Source organism: Carassius carassius, chromosome 41 (genome assembly GCF_963082965.1).
Source record: "Carassius carassius chromosome 41, fCarCar2.1, whole genome shotgun sequence".
NCBI lineage: Eukaryota > Metazoa > Chordata > Actinopteri > Cypriniformes > Cyprinidae > Carassius > Carassius carassius.
Window position 1 is genome coordinate 4927296 of NC_081795.1, and position 16565 is coordinate 4943860.

General features: G+C 42.2%; 3 protein-coding genes across 6 annotated transcripts; all 3 read right to left on the reverse strand.

Annotated features, from left to right (window-relative positions):
• Positions 1–1401: 1401 nt before the first annotated feature.
• On the reverse strand, positions 1402–3416 carry LOC132123184 (chymotrypsin-like protease CTRL-1). 2 transcript variants are annotated; one of them, XM_059533750.1, is made up of 7 exons: positions 3228–3416; positions 2997–3097; positions 2830–2909; positions 2665–2746; positions 1865–2045; positions 1642–1772; positions 1402–1563 (listed from the first exon to the last, which is right to left on the reverse strand). In XM_059533750.1, the coding sequence occupies exons 1-7, from the start codon at positions 3280–3282 to the stop codon at positions 1402–1404; spliced, it is 792 nt and encodes a 263-aa protein (XP_059389733.1). In that variant the 5' UTR covers positions 3283–3416. The 2 variants fall into 2 exon arrangements, with proteins under 2 accessions (XP_059389733.1, XP_059389734.1); XM_059533751.1 differs by having other exon boundaries at positions 1642–1768; positions 1861–2045.
• A 3911-nt stretch (positions 3417–7327) lies between these two features.
• Positions 7328–9342, reverse strand: LOC132123186 (chymotrypsin-like protease CTRL-1). Of its 2 annotated transcripts, none has more exons than XM_059533752.1 (7): positions 9154–9342; positions 8923–9023; positions 8756–8835; positions 8591–8672; positions 7791–7971; positions 7568–7698; positions 7328–7489 (listed from the first exon to the last, which is right to left on the reverse strand). In XM_059533752.1, the coding sequence occupies exons 1-7, from the start codon at positions 9206–9208 to the stop codon at positions 7328–7330; spliced, it is 792 nt and encodes a 263-aa protein (XP_059389735.1). In that variant the 5' UTR covers positions 9209–9342. The 2 variants fall into 2 exon arrangements, with proteins under 2 accessions (XP_059389735.1, XP_059389736.1); XM_059533753.1 differs by having other exon boundaries at positions 7568–7694; positions 7787–7971.
• A 3899-nt stretch (positions 9343–13241) lies between these two features.
• LOC132123187 (chymotrypsin-like protease CTRL-1) lies at positions 13242–15256 on the reverse strand. 2 transcript variants are annotated; one of them, XM_059533754.1, is made up of 7 exons: positions 15068–15256; positions 14837–14937; positions 14670–14749; positions 14505–14586; positions 13705–13885; positions 13482–13612; positions 13242–13403 (listed from the first exon to the last, which is right to left on the reverse strand). In XM_059533754.1, the coding sequence occupies exons 1-7, from the start codon at positions 15120–15122 to the stop codon at positions 13242–13244; spliced, it is 792 nt and encodes a 263-aa protein (XP_059389737.1). In that variant the 5' UTR covers positions 15123–15256. The 2 variants fall into 2 exon arrangements, with proteins under 2 accessions (XP_059389737.1, XP_059389738.1); XM_059533755.1 differs by having other exon boundaries at positions 13482–13608; positions 13701–13885.
• Between the last annotated feature and the right edge of the window lie 1309 nt (positions 15257–16565).

Below are 16565 nucleotides of genomic sequence, written 5' to 3' on the forward strand. Positions count from 1 at the left end.
AAATTCTGAGTATGGGTCACCATACTTGGCTGAATGTCACGTCACTTTCACTTTCACATCTCTCCTCAGAGAGGTAATAACCAACGGATCAGATGTCTATCTGATATATCTTGGATCGGCTCGAATGGAGATTTACAGAGCCTCAAACACCACAAACAAGTCCTAGGTGGGGGGGACACGGGACCATACTGGAGGCCTCAGCCTCAGCGCACCATGGAGGAAACGTGTTAGTAGGGGGGAGATCTCCCGGGAGCAGAGCTATTGGCGAAAAACATATAGACAAAGCCTCGGCCAAATCTGTACCATAACGTCCAATCTGAGAGGAGCTGGATGAACTAGAGAGAACCAGAGGGAACATTGCAATGTCTCTTGAGTTGCAAAGAGGTCCAAAAAGTCTCCATATCTGTTTCACCACCTAGTGGTGAAGCCTCCATTTCCTGGGCTTCGGCCCCTGTCTCGACAGTATGTCTGCTCCTACATTCAACCTTCCAGGAATATACACTGCTCTGAGCAAGAGGAGTTTGTCCTGGGACCACAGAAGGATCTGGTATGCCAGCTTGTGCAAGGGGCATGAACGCAGACCTCCCTGGGGGATATAAGAGACCATATATCTCTTATATATTGATATAAGAGACCAACGATATGTTGTCAGTGCGCACCAACACATGGTGACCTCTCAGGACTGGGAGGAAATATTTTAATGTTCGATACACAGCTAGCATCACTAGACCACAGATCGCGGGCAGGGTGGCCACTCTTGACAGCACCCCAGCCGGTGAGGGATGAGTCTGTCGCTAGTGTTACACGGTGACAAGGAGCTCCCAGCACCAGGCCCTGATTCAAGAATCAAGGTTTCTTCCATGTGTCTAAGGCACAGAGGCACCGCCGGATGACCTTGATATTTTGAAGTGGGTCCCCTCTCTGGCAAAATCTCTTGGTCTTGAGCCACCACTGTAGGGGTCTCATCATTTGATTTGCTTGAAAGTTAGTATCTTGTAGCTTTCTCTGCACTTGCATCACGTTTGCCTGTCATCTGTTACTTTGAATGTGGAACATTTTTAAAATGCAAATTAAAGTAATATATATCTTTAAAGTTTTGAAGAAAATGTAATGTATATATCATTTAGCTACATTAATATGGTGATAATGGCAATTTATGATTACATTTGCAGTACATTTTTTAAATATTCAGATCATTACTTTGACTCTTCGGTACACTTAATTTTTTTATTTAACTTTTATTGAAATATTTGTACAGCTGGAACAAGAAAACAGTAACATGAAGTAACAGCCAGATCACTGGAACCACGGAAAGACAAAAAACACAACCAACAGAGATCCGCTTATTACATATTAATGACTTAAGACTTCATTTTCTTCATAATTTCTCAGAATGGTGCTTTAGTTAGAAGCGATAGTCCTGTCGATCCAGGAGCGCAGTTGGGAGATGCGGGCGTAGACTACAGGGAAACGGGTGTCACAAGTGCTTGTTCCCCAGGAGACCGAGCCCACCAGAGACCAGACCCCTGAACGCTCACACACCAGAGGACCACCAGAATCACCCTGAGAAAAAACACACATTTGATTTGAACAGCAGCAACACTGAGATGGTAATGTGTTTCTTGATCTGTCTTCATATACCTGGCAAGATGAGGAACCAGAGGCTCCAGCACAGATCATAGCATCAGTGATAGTGTTCTGACCCCAGATCTGTTTGCACACAGCAGGACTTATGATGGGTACACCTGTCTGCTGTAGGATCAGTGGGCTCGCTAAAAGAGAAGAAAACGTGACAAATTGTCTTGCACAGTTAACAGATGTGTTGTTATTCTCTCAGTATATTTTTGTTTTACAGATGACTTACTTGTGGTGGCAGTTCTACCCCAGCCAGTGGTGAAGCAGCGGGTTCCAGGCAGGATGCTGAGGGTTGATGGAGCCAGACATACAGGAGAGATACGGGGAGTCAGTGTGACTGGAGACGACAGTTTCAGCAGAGCAATGTCATTGTTGATAGTCGTCCTGCTGTAGAGCGGATGGGTGATGACCTGAACATACAGAAAAGGGGGATCAATGCTGAAAGCTGCTTTTATGAATGGTGGACTAAGATATAAGATGACTTTCTTTCTGTTATTTTAACCCTTCTGTTTTTAACCTTTTTTCAAATACATACTGTATGTGCTGAGAATTTTAAGTGCGTGCTAAAAGTTAATTTTGGCGACTTTTAGGAGCTTACTAGAGTGTAAATGACCTCAGAGCATCTATTTTGAAAATGATAATAAAATATTCATAACTTTTTTGTGATTCTCACTTTTTTTATTTTTCAGTGCTTTAAAATCAGGTAAGCAAATAAAGAACACAACTATATAACTATCAATACATAAGCCATTGTGTAACAGTTAGTCAAATATATTTGAATAAATTTAGCATTTAGATCACTCCTTTGTATAAATGACAAGAAATTATTATTATTATTATTGATAATAATAATAATAATACATTTTGTTTAAATTTTTGAATGATTTGGGTATTTCAAGGATTTTGGGTAAGACAAACGTTTGCTTTTAAAACAATATAAACAGTCAATATAGTAGGAGTCATAAAGCATTGGTTGATCACTCATTTTGATTTCGTCTCTGATCCACTGAGATCAATAAACATTGTTACCTTGGAAACTAATTTGACCTGAATGGGTTCAACACTTGAGCCACGATCATGTTCTCCAAGAATGACGCGGTGATAGCCAACCCTAAAAGGATAAAGAATAAGTCAATGGTTAAAAGACAGACAAAAAAAAATATTTTAGATTGTTTTCAGACTGAAGACTCTTACACGACAGCGCAGTGGGCAGCAGTGAGAACCCAGTTCTGGTTGATCAGGGATCCTCCACAGAAGTGGAAACCACTGGGCAGCTGTTTCAAAGGTAAAAGCACTGAAAATGTGAAATTTACTCTTTAAGCAAAGCAGAAAAATGTTTGTTTGAAAAACTGATGAGTTACCTGAAGAGAGACCTGCCAGGGCCAAGATCCAGAGATGGCATTCTGTCCATTCACAATCCTGCTGCCGATCGTCTGTGGCTTAATCGCAGGCACTCCACAACCTGTTATTACAAAACATAACACATTGTTCATGAGACAAGCATGAGACAGGAAGCTCTTAATGCAGGTTTTGCATTTTCTAAATATATTTGCCCATCATTATTCTTGCAAACTTTTAAAGGAGACACTTACCCAGAGCAGAAGCCACTAGAGCAAAGCAGGTGATGGAGAAGATGGTGAAGGTCATGATGTAGATGAGTGTGTGATGGACTGTATCTCACTGATGTATCTGTAGGTTGTCTCTATTGCTTTTATATCATTTACAGCAGCTGATAAATCTGAGACGTGATGGAGGTCCATCCCATCAGCTCCAATGAGCTCATAGCTGAGGAATGTTTAGATCTGTTATCGCTGGAGATGATCTACATCTTCATTGCCCATAGATGATCTCTTTCGTGTCAAGAGGGTGAGTTCTTTTACCTTGAGGTGTTCGTAGCTTTTCTATTTCCTTGAGTAGCATCATACTTCTGTAATTGTATGTTATGAAATGATTTCGTTGGGAAACAGTTTTGTTGTTGTCTGATGTGATGTTTAAGTCACTAAGTCAGTGTTGCTGAACAGGAAGAGACTGAAATCGTCACTTATGAGAACTTCACTGATGTGAAAATAAAAGTTCTAATATTAGTTTATAATAGCAGTTTAGATAAAACAAGCAAAATAGTTCTTATAGGACATGTTATCATAGCCACTGAAAAGAGATGGCATCTAGTAAACCATTTTCTCTCAACATATTTATTTAGCTATTTTACTTGAACTGCTCTCCTCAGCAATGTTGCATGCATTTATGGCATTATTTTTTTCAAAAGCATAATTATAGTAATTAACATACACAGTTTAATTGTGCATTATGTCTTTATGGCTAAGTTTATATTACTAATGCCTGGTATAATTTTCATCTAAAATACTGCAGGATGTTCAGTGATAATTCACAACAGTGATGTTCAAATTAGTCTCTAATAAGCTCCTGGACCGTCCCTGTTCTTGAGTTCACTAGTTTGTCTGATCAGTAGCTTGTCATTGTCTCAGACTGGGCAAAAATGTAATGTTACCAGTTCTGTTTCTCTGAACTGGAAAGAAACAAGGAAGAGACATAAATAACTCAAATGCAGTTCATTGGAATTCATTGTAGAGATGCCCAATTTAACATACGCAGTCTGCCTTCTGTTTGTCAATGAATATATTGATCGTGAAGTTCCCTTTCAAGGGAACTTTGAACTGCATCCTCTAGGGGTCGCTATGGGGGGAACACCCCGTCGTTACCCATGTCTGAAGCATACATTTCAAAAACACCAACAAGTTGGCAGGCGACAGCCCAGGACGTCACTATCGGTGCGACTATAAATAGACACCGGGAGAACACATCATCCTCTTCTTCGTCTTCATTGACTGTTTTGTTACAGCATATTGGAGTGCATGTTTCTCGCAATAGGGTTTGCTCTGATATTTGCAGTTCACACGCCTCACATACTGTGGTGTGTGTGTGTGTGGTGAAGAGCAAGTACAAGCGTTCAGCTCTCGAGGGAGTTGGACGCACTATGCTGCACTCATTGTGATGCATTCGTGAGACTCAGAGGGGATGTCAGTATTTCACTATTTACCAGAGTTTGTAGCAACATTTGCATGAGTGCATTCGCCTCTCGCTGGAATAGCAATGCATATGTGGCAGCAGTTTTTGCTCGCGCTTGATATCTGTGATAATCTAGCAAGTGGACAGAGCGTGTTTAGCTCCCGCAGGAGCTGAATACATGCTGTGCATTGTGTCACTGTGAGAACATGTAAAGGATGTGCCGCACAGCTGGCGTCAGCCTCGAGTACCAGCAAGCACCGGCAGGGGTGCCTCGGCTATGGCATTGAGACACAGCATCACATTCACTAAGAGGAACCATGGTTACATGCGTAACCTAGAGATGTTCCTCTTCAGGACCTCAAGCTGCGTTGAGAAACACTATGACAGACTACCAAATCCCTGCCTAGTGTGTATCCGAAGAGCACAGCTTAGGACGAGAGAACTGAAGCGCCTGGATTAACTTGCATATCTAGGCCATAAAAGCTTGTAAATGTAAAGGTCGATGACCACACCGCTGCATTGCAGATGTCCAGCATGGACAAACCTGCTAAGAAGGCCACAGAGGCCACCATACCCCGTGTGGAGTGAGCCTTGACTCCCATCAGTGAGGGGAGACCAGAGATGCATATGTAACATTGATAGCCTCAACTATCCAACGACTAAGTTTCTGCTTCATTGCAGGAAAAATCCCAATTGGGGGGACCATAGCACACCAGCAGTTGGTCCATCTTTCTCCACAGAGCAGCTCTGTGGACGTATGTGTCCAGCTCTCGAGCTTGATACATACAATTAGCTTCTTCTGGTCGGACTTATGGAAGGGAGGAAGGCATAAGGCCTGCAGTACTATTGGTTGTGGTGTGACAGAGGGAACTTTAGGAACACAACCCACTCGAGGGTATAGAAGTGCTTTGGCCATGCCGGTCGCAAAGTGAAATGAGTAGGGGCCACTGAGAGGGCCTGAAGATCTCCATCGTGGAGAAGTCGTGGCCTAATGGTTAGAGAGTCGGACTCCCAATTGAAAGGTTGTGAGTTCGAGTCCCGGGCTGGCAGGAATTGTGGGTGGGGGGAGTGCATGTACAGTTCTCTCTCCACCTTCAATACCATGACTTAGGTGCCCTTGAGCAAGGCATCGAACCCCCAACTGCTCCCCGGGCACCGCAGCATAAATGGCTGCCCACTGCTCCGGGTGTGTGCTCACAGTGTGTGTGTGTGTGTGTTCACTGCTCTGTGTGTGTGCATTTCGGATGGGTTAAATGCAGAGCACAAATTCTGAGTATGGGTCACCATACTTGGCTGAATGTCACGTCACTTTCACTTTCACATCTCTCCTCAGAGAGGTAATAACCAACGGATCAGATGTCTATCTGATATATCTTGGATCGGCTCGAATGGAGATTTACAGAGCCTCAAACACCACAAACAAGTCCTAGGTGGGGGGGACACGGGACCATACTGGAGGCCTCAGCCTCAGCGCACCATGGAGGAAACGTGTTAGTAGGGGGGAGATCTCCCGGGAGCAGAGCTATTGGCGAAAAACATATAGACAAAGCCTCGGCCAAATCTGTACCATAACGTCCAATCTGAGAGGAGCTGGATGAACTAGAGAGAACCAGAGGGAACATTGCAATGTCTCTTGAGTTGCAAAGAGGTCCAAAAAGTCTCCATATCTGTTTCACCACCTAGTGGTGAAGCCTCCATTTCCTGGGCTTCGGCCCCTGTCTCGACAGTATGTCTGCTCCTACATTCAACCTTCCAGGAATATACACTGCTCTGAGCAAGAGGAGTTTGTCCTGGGACCACAGAAGGATCTGGTATGCCAGCTTGTGCAAGGGGCATGAACGCAGACCTCCCTGGGGGATATAAGAGACCATATATCTCTTATATATTGATATAAGAGACCAACGATATGTTGTCAGTGCGCACCAACACATGGTGACCTCTCAGGACTGGGAGGAAATATTTTAATGTTCGATACACAGCTAGCATCACTAGACCACAGATCGCGGGCAGGGTGGCCACTCTTGACAGCACCCCAGCCGGTGAGGGATGAGTCTGTCGCTAGTGTTACACGGTGACAAGGAGCTCCCAGCACCAGGCCCTGATTCAAGAATCAAGGTTTCTTCCATGTGTCTAAGGCACAGAGGCACCGCCGGATGACCTTGATATTTTGAAGTGGGTCCCCTCTCTGGCAAAATCTCTTGGTCTTGAGCCACCACTGTAGGGGTCTCATCATTTGATTTGCTTGAAAGTTAGTATCTTGTAGCTTTCTCTGCACTTGCATCACGTTTGCCTGTCATCTGTTACTTTGAATGTGGAACATTTTTAAAATGCAAATTAAAGTAATATATATCTTTAAAGTTTTGAAGAAAATGTAATGTATATATCATTTAGCTACATTAATATGGTGATAATGGCAATTTATGATTACATTTGCAGTACATTTTTTAAATATTCAGATCATTACTTTGACTCTTCGGTACACTTAATTTTTTTATTTAACTTTTATTGAAATATTTGTACAGCTGGAACAAGAAAACAGTAACATGAAGTAACAGCCAGATCACTGGAACCACGGAAAGACAAAAAACACAACCAACAGAGATCCGCTTATTACATATTAATGACTTAAGACTTCATTTTCTTCATAATTTCTCAGAATGGTGCTTTAGTTAGAAGCGATAGTCCTGTCGATCCAGGAGCGCAGTTGGGAGATGCGGGCGTAAACTACAGGGAAACGGGTGTCACAAGTGCTTGTTCCCCAGGAGACCGAGCCCACCAGAGACCAGACCCCTGAACGCTCACACACCAGAGGACCACCAGAATCACCCTGAGAAAAAACACACATTTGATTTGAACAGCAGCAACACTGAGATGGTAATGTGTTTCTTGATCTGTCTTCATATACCTGGCAAGATGAGGAACCAGAGGCTCCAGCACAGATCATAGCATCAGTGATAGTGTTCTGACCCCAGATCTGTTTGCACACAGCAGGACTTATGATGGGTACACCTGTCTGCTGTAGGATCAGTGGGCTCGCTAAAAGAGAAGAAAACGTGACAAATTGTCTTGCACAGTTAACAGATGTGTTGTTATTCTCTCAGTATATTTTTGTTTTACAGATGACTTACTTGTGGTGGCAGTTCTACCCCAGCCAGTGGTGAAGCAGCGGGTTCCAGGCAGGATGCTGAGGGTTGATGGAGCCAGACATACAGGAGAGATACGGGGAGTCAGTGTGACTGGAGACGACAGTTTCAGCAGAGCAATGTCATTGTTGATAGTCGTCCTGCTGTAGAGCGGATGGGTGATGACCTGAACATACAGAAAAGGGGGATCAATGCTGAAAGCTGCTTTTATGAATGGTGGACTAAGATATAAGATGACTTTCTTTCTGTTATTTTAACCCTTCTGTTTTTAACCTTTTTTCAAATACATACTGTATGTGCTGAGAATTTTAAGTGCGTGCTAAAAGTTAATTTTGGCGACTTTTAGGAGCTTACTAGAGTGTAAATGACCTCAGAGCATCTATTTTGAAAATGATAATAAAATATTCATAACTTTTTTGTGATTCTCACTTTTTTTATTTTTCAGTGCTTTAAAATCAGGTAAGCAAATAAAGAACACAACTATATAACTATCAATACATAAGCCATTGTGTAACAGTTAGTCAAATATATTTGAATAAATTTAGCATTTAGATCACTCCTTTGTATAAATGACAAGAAATTATTATTATTATTATTGATAATAATAATAATAATACATTTTGTTTAAATTTTTGAATGATTTGGGTATTTCAAGGATTTTGGGTAAGACAAACGTTTGCTTTTAAAACAATATAAACAGTCAATATAGTAGGAGTCATAAAGCATTGGTTGATCACTCATTTTGATTTCGTCTCTGATCCACTGAGATCAATAAACATTGTTACCTTGGAAACTAATTTGACCTGAATGGGTTCAACACTTGAGCCACGATCATGTTCTCCAAGAATGACGCGGTGATAGCCAACCCTAAAAGGATAAAGAATAAGTCAATGGTTAAAAGACAGACAAAAAAAAATATTTTAGATTGTTTTCAGACTGAAGACTCTTACACGACAGCGCAGTGGGCAGCAGTGAGAACCCAGTTCTGGTTGATCAGGGATCCTCCACAGAAGTGGAAACCACTGGGCAGCTGTTTCAAAGGTAAAAGCACTGAAAATGTGAAATTTACTCTTTAAGCAAAGCAGAAAAATGTTTGTTTGAAAAACTGATGAGTTACCTGAAGAGAGACCTGCCAGGGCCAAGATCCAGAGATGGCATTCTGTCCATTCACAATCCTGCTGCCGATCGTCTGTGGCTTAATCGCAGGCACTCCACAACCTGTTATTACAAAACATAACACATTGTTCATGAGACAAGCATGAGACAGGAAGCTCTTAATGCAGGTTTTGCATTTTCTAAATATATTTGCCCATCATTATTCTTGCAAACTTTTAAAGGAGACACTTACCCAGAGCAGAAGCCACTAGAGCAAAGCAGGTGATGGAGAAGATGGTGAAGGTCATGATGTAGATGAGTGTGTGATGGACTGTATCTCACTGATGTATCTGTAGGTTGTCTCTATTGCTTTTATATCATTTACAGCAGCTGATAAATCTGAGACGTGATGGAGGTCCATCCCATCAGCTCCAATGAGCTCATAGCTGAGGAATGTTTAGATCTGTTATCGCTGGAGATGATCTACATCTTCATTGCCCATAGATGATCTCTTTCGTGTCAAGAGGGTGAGTTCTTTTACCTTGAAGTGTTCGTAGCTTTTCTATTTCCTTGAGTAGCATCATACTTCTGTAATTGTATGTTATGAAATGATTTCGTTGGGAAACAGTTTTGTTGTTGTCTGATGTGATGTTTAAGTCACTAAGTCAGTGTTGCTGAACAGGAAGAGACTGAAATCGTCACTTATGAGAACTTCACTGATGTGAAAATAAAAGTTCTAATATTAGTTTATAATAGCAGTTTAGATAAAACAAGCAAAATAGTTCTTATAGGACATGTTATCATAGCCACTGAAAAGAGATGGCATCTAGTAAACCATTTTCTCTCAACATATTTATTTAGCTATTTTACTTGAACTGCTCTCCTCAGCAATGTTGCATGCATTTATGGCATTATTTTTTTCAAAAGCATAATTATAGTAATTAACATACACAGTTTAATTGTGCATTATGTCTTTATGGCTAAGTTTATATTACTAATGCCTGGTATAATTTTCATCTAAAATACTGCAGGATGTTCAGTGATAATTCACAACAGTGATGTTCAAATTAGTCTCTAATAAGCTCCTGGACCGTCCCTGTTCTTGAGTTCACTAGTTTGTCTGATCAGTAGCTTGTCATTGTCTCAGACTGGGCAAAAATGTAATGTTACCAGTTCTGTTTCTCTGAACTGGAAAGAAACAAGGAAGAGACATAAATAACTCAAATGCAGTTCATTGGAATTCATTGTAGAGATGCCCAATTTAACATACGCAGTCTGCCTTCTGTTTGTCAATGAATATATTGATCGTGAAGTTCCCTTTCAAGGGAACTTTGAACTGCATCCTCTAGGGGTCGCTATGGGGGGAACACCCCGTCGTTACCCATGTCTGAAGCATACATTTCAAAAACACCAACAAGTTGGCAGGCGACAGCCCAGGACGTCACTATCGGTGCGACTATAAATAGACACCGGGAGAACACATCATCCTCTTCTTCGTCTTCATTGACTGTTTTGTTACAGCATATTGGAGTGCATGTTTCTCGCAATAGGGTTTGCTCTGATATTTGCAGTTCACACGCCTCACATACTGTGGTGTGTGTGTGTGTGGTGAAGAGCAAGTACAAGCGTTCAGCTCTCGAGGGAGTTGGACGCACTATGCTGCACTCATTGTGATGCATTCGTGAGACTCAGAGGGGATGTCAGTATTTCACTATTTACCAGAGTTTGTAGCAACATTTGCATGAGTGCATTCGCCTCTCGCTGGAATAGCAATGCATATGTGGCAGCAGTTTTTGCTCGCGCTTGATATCTGTGATAATCTAGCAAGTGGACAGAGCGTGTTTAGCTCCCGCAGGAGCTGAATACATGCTGTGCATTGTGTCACTGTGAGAACATGTAAAGGATGTGCCGCACAGCTGGCGTCAGCCTCGAGTACCAGCAAGCACCGGCAGGGGTGCCTCGGCTATGGCATTGAGACACAGCATCACATTCACTAAGAGGAACCATGGTTACATGCGTAACCTAGAGATGTTCCTCTTCAGGACCTCAAGCTGCGTTGAGAAACACTATGACAGACTACCAAATCCCTGCCTAGTGTGTATCCGAAGAGCACAGCTTAGGACGAGAGAACTGAAGCGCCTGGATTAACTTGCATATCTAGGCCATAAAAGCTTGTAAATGTAAAGGTCGATGACCACACCGCTGCATTGCAGATGTCCAGCATGGACAAACCTGCTAAGAAGGCCACAGAGGCCACCATACCCCGTGTGGAGTGAGCCTTGACTCCCATCAGTGAGGGGAGACCAGAGATGCATATGTAACATTGATAGCCTCAACTATCCAACGACTAAGTTTCTGCTTCATTGCAGGAAAAATCCCAATTGGGGGGACCATAGCACACCAGCAGTTGGTCCATCTTTCTCCACAGAGCAGCTCTGTGGACGTATGTGTCCAGCTCTCGAGCTTGATACATACAATTAGCTTCTTCTGGTCGGACTTATGGAAGGGAGGAAGGCATAAGGCCTGCAGTACTATTGGTTGTGGTGTGACAGAGGGAACTTTAGGAACACAACCCACTCGAGGGTATAGAAGTGCTTTGGCCATGCCGGTCGCAAAGTGAAATGAGTAGGGGCCACTGAGAGGGCCTGAAGATCTCCATCGTGGAGAAGTCGTGGCCTAATGGTTAGAGAGTCGGACTCCCAATTGAAAGGTTGTGAGTTCGAGTCCCGGGCTGGCAGGAATTGTGGGTGGGGGGAGTGCATGTACAGTTCTCTCTCCACCTTCAATACCATGACTTAGGTGCCCTTGAGCAAGGCATCGAACCCCCAACTGCTCCCCGGGCACCGCAGCATAAATGGCTGCCCACTGCTCCGGGTGTGTGCTCACAGTGTGTGTGTGTGTGTGTTCACTGCTCTGTGTGTGTGCATTTCGGATGGGTTAAATGCAGAGCACAAATTCTGAGTATGGGTCACCATACTTGGCTGAATGTCACGTCACTTTCACTTTCACATCTCTCCTCAGAGAGGTAATAACCAACGGATCAGATGTCTATCTGATATATCTTGGATCGGCTCGAATGGAGATTTACAGAGCCTCAAACACCACAAACAAGTCCTAGGTGGGGGGGACACGGGACCATACTGGAGGCCTCAGCCTCAGCGCACCATGGAGGAAACGTGTTAGTAGGGGGGAGATCTCCCGGGAGCAGAGCTATTGGCGAAAAACATATAGACAAAGCCTCGGCCAAATCTGTACCATAACGTCCAATCTGAGAGGAGCTGGATGAACTAGAGAGAACCAGAGGGAACATTGCAATGTCTCTTGAGTTGCAAAGAGGTCCAAAAAGTCTCCATATCTGTTTCACCACCTAGTGGTGAAGCCTCCATTTCCTGGGCTTCGGCCCCTGTCTCGACAGTATGTCTGCTCCTACATTCAACCTTCCAGGAATATACACTGCTCTGAGCAAGAGGAGTTTGTCCTGGGACCACAGAAGGATCTGGTATGCCAGCTTGTGCAAGGGGCATGAACGCAGACCTCCCTGGGGGATATAAGAGACCATATATCTCTTATATATTGATATAAGAGACCAACGATATGTTGTCAGTGCGCACCAACACATGGTGACCTCTCAGGACTGGGAGGAAATATTTTAATGTTCGATACACAGCTAGCATCACTAGACCACAGATCGCGGGCAGGGTGGCCACTCTTGACAGCACCCCAGCCGGTGAGGGATGAGTCTGTCGCTAGTGTTACACGGTGACAAGGAGCTCCCAGCACCAGGCCCTGATTCAAGAATCAAGGTTTCTTCCATGTGTCTAAGGCACAGAGGCACCGCCGGATGACCTTGATATTTTGAAGTGGGTCCCCTCTCTGGCAAAATCTCTTGGTCTTGAGCCACCACTGTAGGGGTCTCATCATTTGATTTGCTTGAAAGTTAGTATCTTGTAGCTTTCTCTGCACTTGCATCACGTTTGCCTGTCATCTGTTACTTTGAATGTGGAACATTTTTAAAATGCAAATTAAAGTAATATATATCTTTAAAGTTTTGAAGAAAATGTAATGTATATATCATTTAGCTACATTAATATGGTGATAATGGCAATTTATGATTACATTTGCAGTACATTTTTAAATATTCAGATCATTACTTTGACTCTTCGGTACACTTAATTTTTTTATTTAACTTTTATTGAAATATTTGTACAGCTGGAACAAGAAAACAGTAACATGAAGTAACAGCCAGATCACTGGAACCACGGAAAGACAAAAAACAGATCCGCTTATTACATATTAATGACTTAAGACTTCATTTTCTTCATAATTTCTCAGAATGGTGCTTTAGTTAGAAGCGATAGTCCTGTCGATCCAGGAGCGCAGTTGGGAGATGCGGGCGTAGACTACAGGGAAACGGGTGTCACAAGTGCTTGTTCCCCAGGAGACCGAGCCCACCAGAGACCAGACCCCTGAACGCTCACACACCAGAGGACCACCAGAATCACCCTGAGAAAAAACACACATTTGATTTGAACAGCAGCAACACTGAGATGGTAATGTGTTTCTTGATCTGTCTTCATATACCTGGCAAGATGAGGAACCAGAGGCTCCAGCACAGATCATAGCATCAGTGATAGTGTTCTGACCCCAGATCTGTTTGCACACAGCAGGACTTATGATGGGTACACCTGTCTGCTGTAGGATCAGTGGGCTCGCTAAAAGAGAAGAAAACGTGACAAATTGTCTTGCACAGTTAACAGATGTGTTGTTATTCTCTCAGTATATTTTTGTTTTACAGATGACTTACTTGTGGTGGCAGTTCTACCCCAGCCAGTGGTGAAGCAGCGGGTTCCAGGCAGGATGCTGAGGGTTGATGGAGCCAGACATACAGGAGAGATACGGGGAGTCAGTGTGACTGGAGACGACAGTTTCAGCAGAGCAATGTCATTGTTGATAGTCGTCCTGCTGTAGAGCGGATGGGTGATGACCTGAACATACAGAAAAGGGGGATCAATGCTGAAAGCTGCTTTTATGAATGGTGGACTAAGATATAAGATGACTTTCTTTCTGTTATTTTAACCCTTCTGTTTTTAACCTTTTTTCAAATACATACTGTATGTGCTGAGAATTTTAAGTGCGTGCTAAAAGTTAATTTTGGCGACTTTTAGGAGCTTACTAGAGTGTAAATGACCTCAGAGCATCTATTTTGAAAATGATAATAAAATATTCATAACTTTTTTGTGATTCTCACTTTTTTTATTTTTCAGTGCTTTAAAATCAGGTAAGCAAATAAAGAACACAACTATATAACTATCAATACATAAGCCATTGTGTAACAGTTAGTCAAATATATTTGAATAAATTTAGCATTTAGATCACTCCTTTGTATAAATGACAAGAAATTATTATTATTATTATTGATAATAATAATAATAATACATTTTGTTTAAATTTTTGAATGATTTGGGTATTTCAAGGATTTTGGGTAAGACAAACGTTTGCTTTTAAAACAATATAAACAGTCAATATAGTAGGAGTCATAAAGCATTGGTTGATCACTCATTTTGATTTCGTCTCTGATCCACTGAGATCAATAAACATTGTTACCTTGGAAACTAATTTGACCTGAATGGGTTCAACACTTGAGCCACGATCATGTTCTCCAAGAATGACGCGGTGATAGCCAACCCTAAAAGGATAAAGAATAAGTCAATGGTTAAAAGACAGACAAAAAAAAATATTTTAGATTGTTTTCAGACTGAAGACTCTTACACGACAGCGCAGTGGGCAGCAGTGAGAACCCAGTTCTGGTTGATCAGGGATCCTCCACAGAAGTGGAAACCACTGGGCAGCTGTTTCAAAGGTAAAAGCACTGAAAATGTGAAATTTACTCTTTAAGCAAAGCAGAAAAATGTTTGTTTGAAAAACTGATGAGTTACCTGAAGAGAGACCTGCCAGGGCCAAGATCCAGAGATGGCATTCTGTCCATTCACAATCCTGCTGCCGATCGTCTGTGGCTTAATCGCAGGCACTCCACAACCTGTTATTACAAAACATAACACATTGTTCATGAGACAAGCATGAGACAGGAAGCTCTTAATGCAGGTTTTGCATTTTCTAAATATATTTGCCCATCATTATTCTTGCAAACTTTTAAAGGAGACACTTACCCAGAGCAGAAGCCACTAGAGCAAAGCAGGTGATGGAGAAGATGGTGAAGGTCATGATGTAGATGAGTGTGTGATGGACTGTATCTCACTGATGTATCTGTAGGTTGTCTCTATTGCTTTTATATCATTTACAGCAGCTGATAAATCTGAGACGTGATGGAGGTCCATCCCATCAGCTCCAATGAGCTCATAGCTGAGGAATGTTTAGATCTGTTATCGCTGGAGATGATCTACATCTTCATTGCCCATAGATGATCTCTTTCGTGTCAAGAGGGTGAGTTCTTTTACCTTGAGGTGTTCGTAGCTTTTCTATTTCCTTGAGTAGCATCATACTTCTGTAATTGTATGTTATGAAATGATTTCGTTGGGAAACAGTTTTGTTGTTGTCTGATGTGATGTTTAAGTCACTAAGTCAGTGTTGCTGAACAGGAAGAGACTGAAATCGTCACTTATGAGAACTTCACTGATGTGAAAATAAAAGTTCTAATATTAGTTTATAATAGCAGTTTAGATAAAACAAGCAAAATAGTTCTTATAGGACATGTTATCATAGCCACTGAAAAGAGATGGCATCTAGTAAACCATTTTCTCTCAACATATTTATTTAGCTATTTTACTTGAACTGCTCTCCTCAGCAATGTTGCATGCATTTATGGCATTATTTTTTTCAAAAGCATAATTATAGTAATTAACATACACAGTTTAATTGTGCATTATGTCTTTATGGCTAAGTTTATATTACTAATGCCTGGTATAATTTTCATCTAAAATACTGCAGGATGTTCAGTGATAATTCACAACAGTGATGTTCAAATTAGTCTCTAATAAGCTCCTGGACCGTCCCTGTTCTTGAGTTCACTAGTTTGTCTGATCAGTAGCTTGTCATTGTCTCAGACTGGGCAAAAATGTAATGTTACCAGTTCTGTTTCTCTGAACTGGAAAGAAACAAGGAAGAGACATAAATAACTCAAATGCAGTTCATTGGAATTCATTGTAGAGATGCCCAATTTAACATACGCAGTCTGCCTTCTGTTTGTCAATGAATATATTGATCGTGAAGTTCCCTTTCAAGGGAACTTTGAACTGCATCCTCTAGGGGTCGCTATGGGGGGAACACCCCGTCGTTACCCATGTCTGAAGCATACATTTCAAAAACACCAACAAGTTGGCAGGCGACAGCCCAGGACGTCACTATCGGTGCGACTATAAATAGACACCGGGAGAACACATCATCCTCTTCTTCGTCTTCATTGACTGTTTTGTTACAGCATATTGGAGTGCATGTTTCTCGCAATAGGGTTTGCTCTGATATTTGCAGTTCACACGCCTCACATACTGTGGTGTGTGTGTGTGTGGTGAAGAGCAAGTACAAGCGTTCAGCTCTCGAGGGAGTTGGACGCACTATGCTGCACTCATTGTGATGCATTCGTGAGACTCAGAGGGGATGTCAGTATTTCACTATTTACCAGAGTTTGTAGCAACATTTGCATGAGTGCAT

Coding starts and splice junctions, on each gene's coding strand:
- LOC132123184 (XM_059533750.1), bottom strand. CDS start 3,282: ATGACCTTCACCATCTTCTCCATCACCTGCTTTGCTCTAGTGGCTTCT. Junction 2,910..2,996: donor CCTGGCAGGTCTCTCTTCAG/GTAACTCATCAG, acceptor CCTTTGAAACAG/CTGCCCAGTGGTTTCCACTT. Junction 2,046..2,664: donor AGGTCAAATTAGTTTCCAAG/GTAACAATGTTT, acceptor CTGTATGTTCAG/GTCATCACCCATCCGCTCTA.
- LOC132123186 (XM_059533752.1), bottom strand. CDS start 9,208: ATGACCTTCACCATCTTCTCCATCACCTGCTTTGCTCTAGTGGCTTCT. Junction 9,024..9,153: donor TCTAGTGGCTTCTGCTCTGG/GTAAGTGTCTCC, acceptor TTGTAATAACAG/GTTGTGGAGTGCCTGCGATT. Junction 7,972..8,590: donor AGGTCAAATTAGTTTCCAAG/GTAACAATGTTT, acceptor CTGTATGTTCAG/GTCATCACCCATCCGCTCTA.
- LOC132123187 (XM_059533754.1), bottom strand. CDS start 15,122: ATGACCTTCACCATCTTCTCCATCACCTGCTTTGCTCTAGTGGCTTCT. Junction 13,613..13,704: donor GGGTAGAACTGCCACCACAA/GTAAGTCATCTG, acceptor CTTCTCTTTTAG/CGAGCCCACTGATCCTACAG. Junction 13,404..13,481: donor CTGGTTCCTCATCTTGCCAG/GTATATGAAGAC, acceptor GTTTTTTCTCAG/GGTGATTCTGGTGGTCCTCT.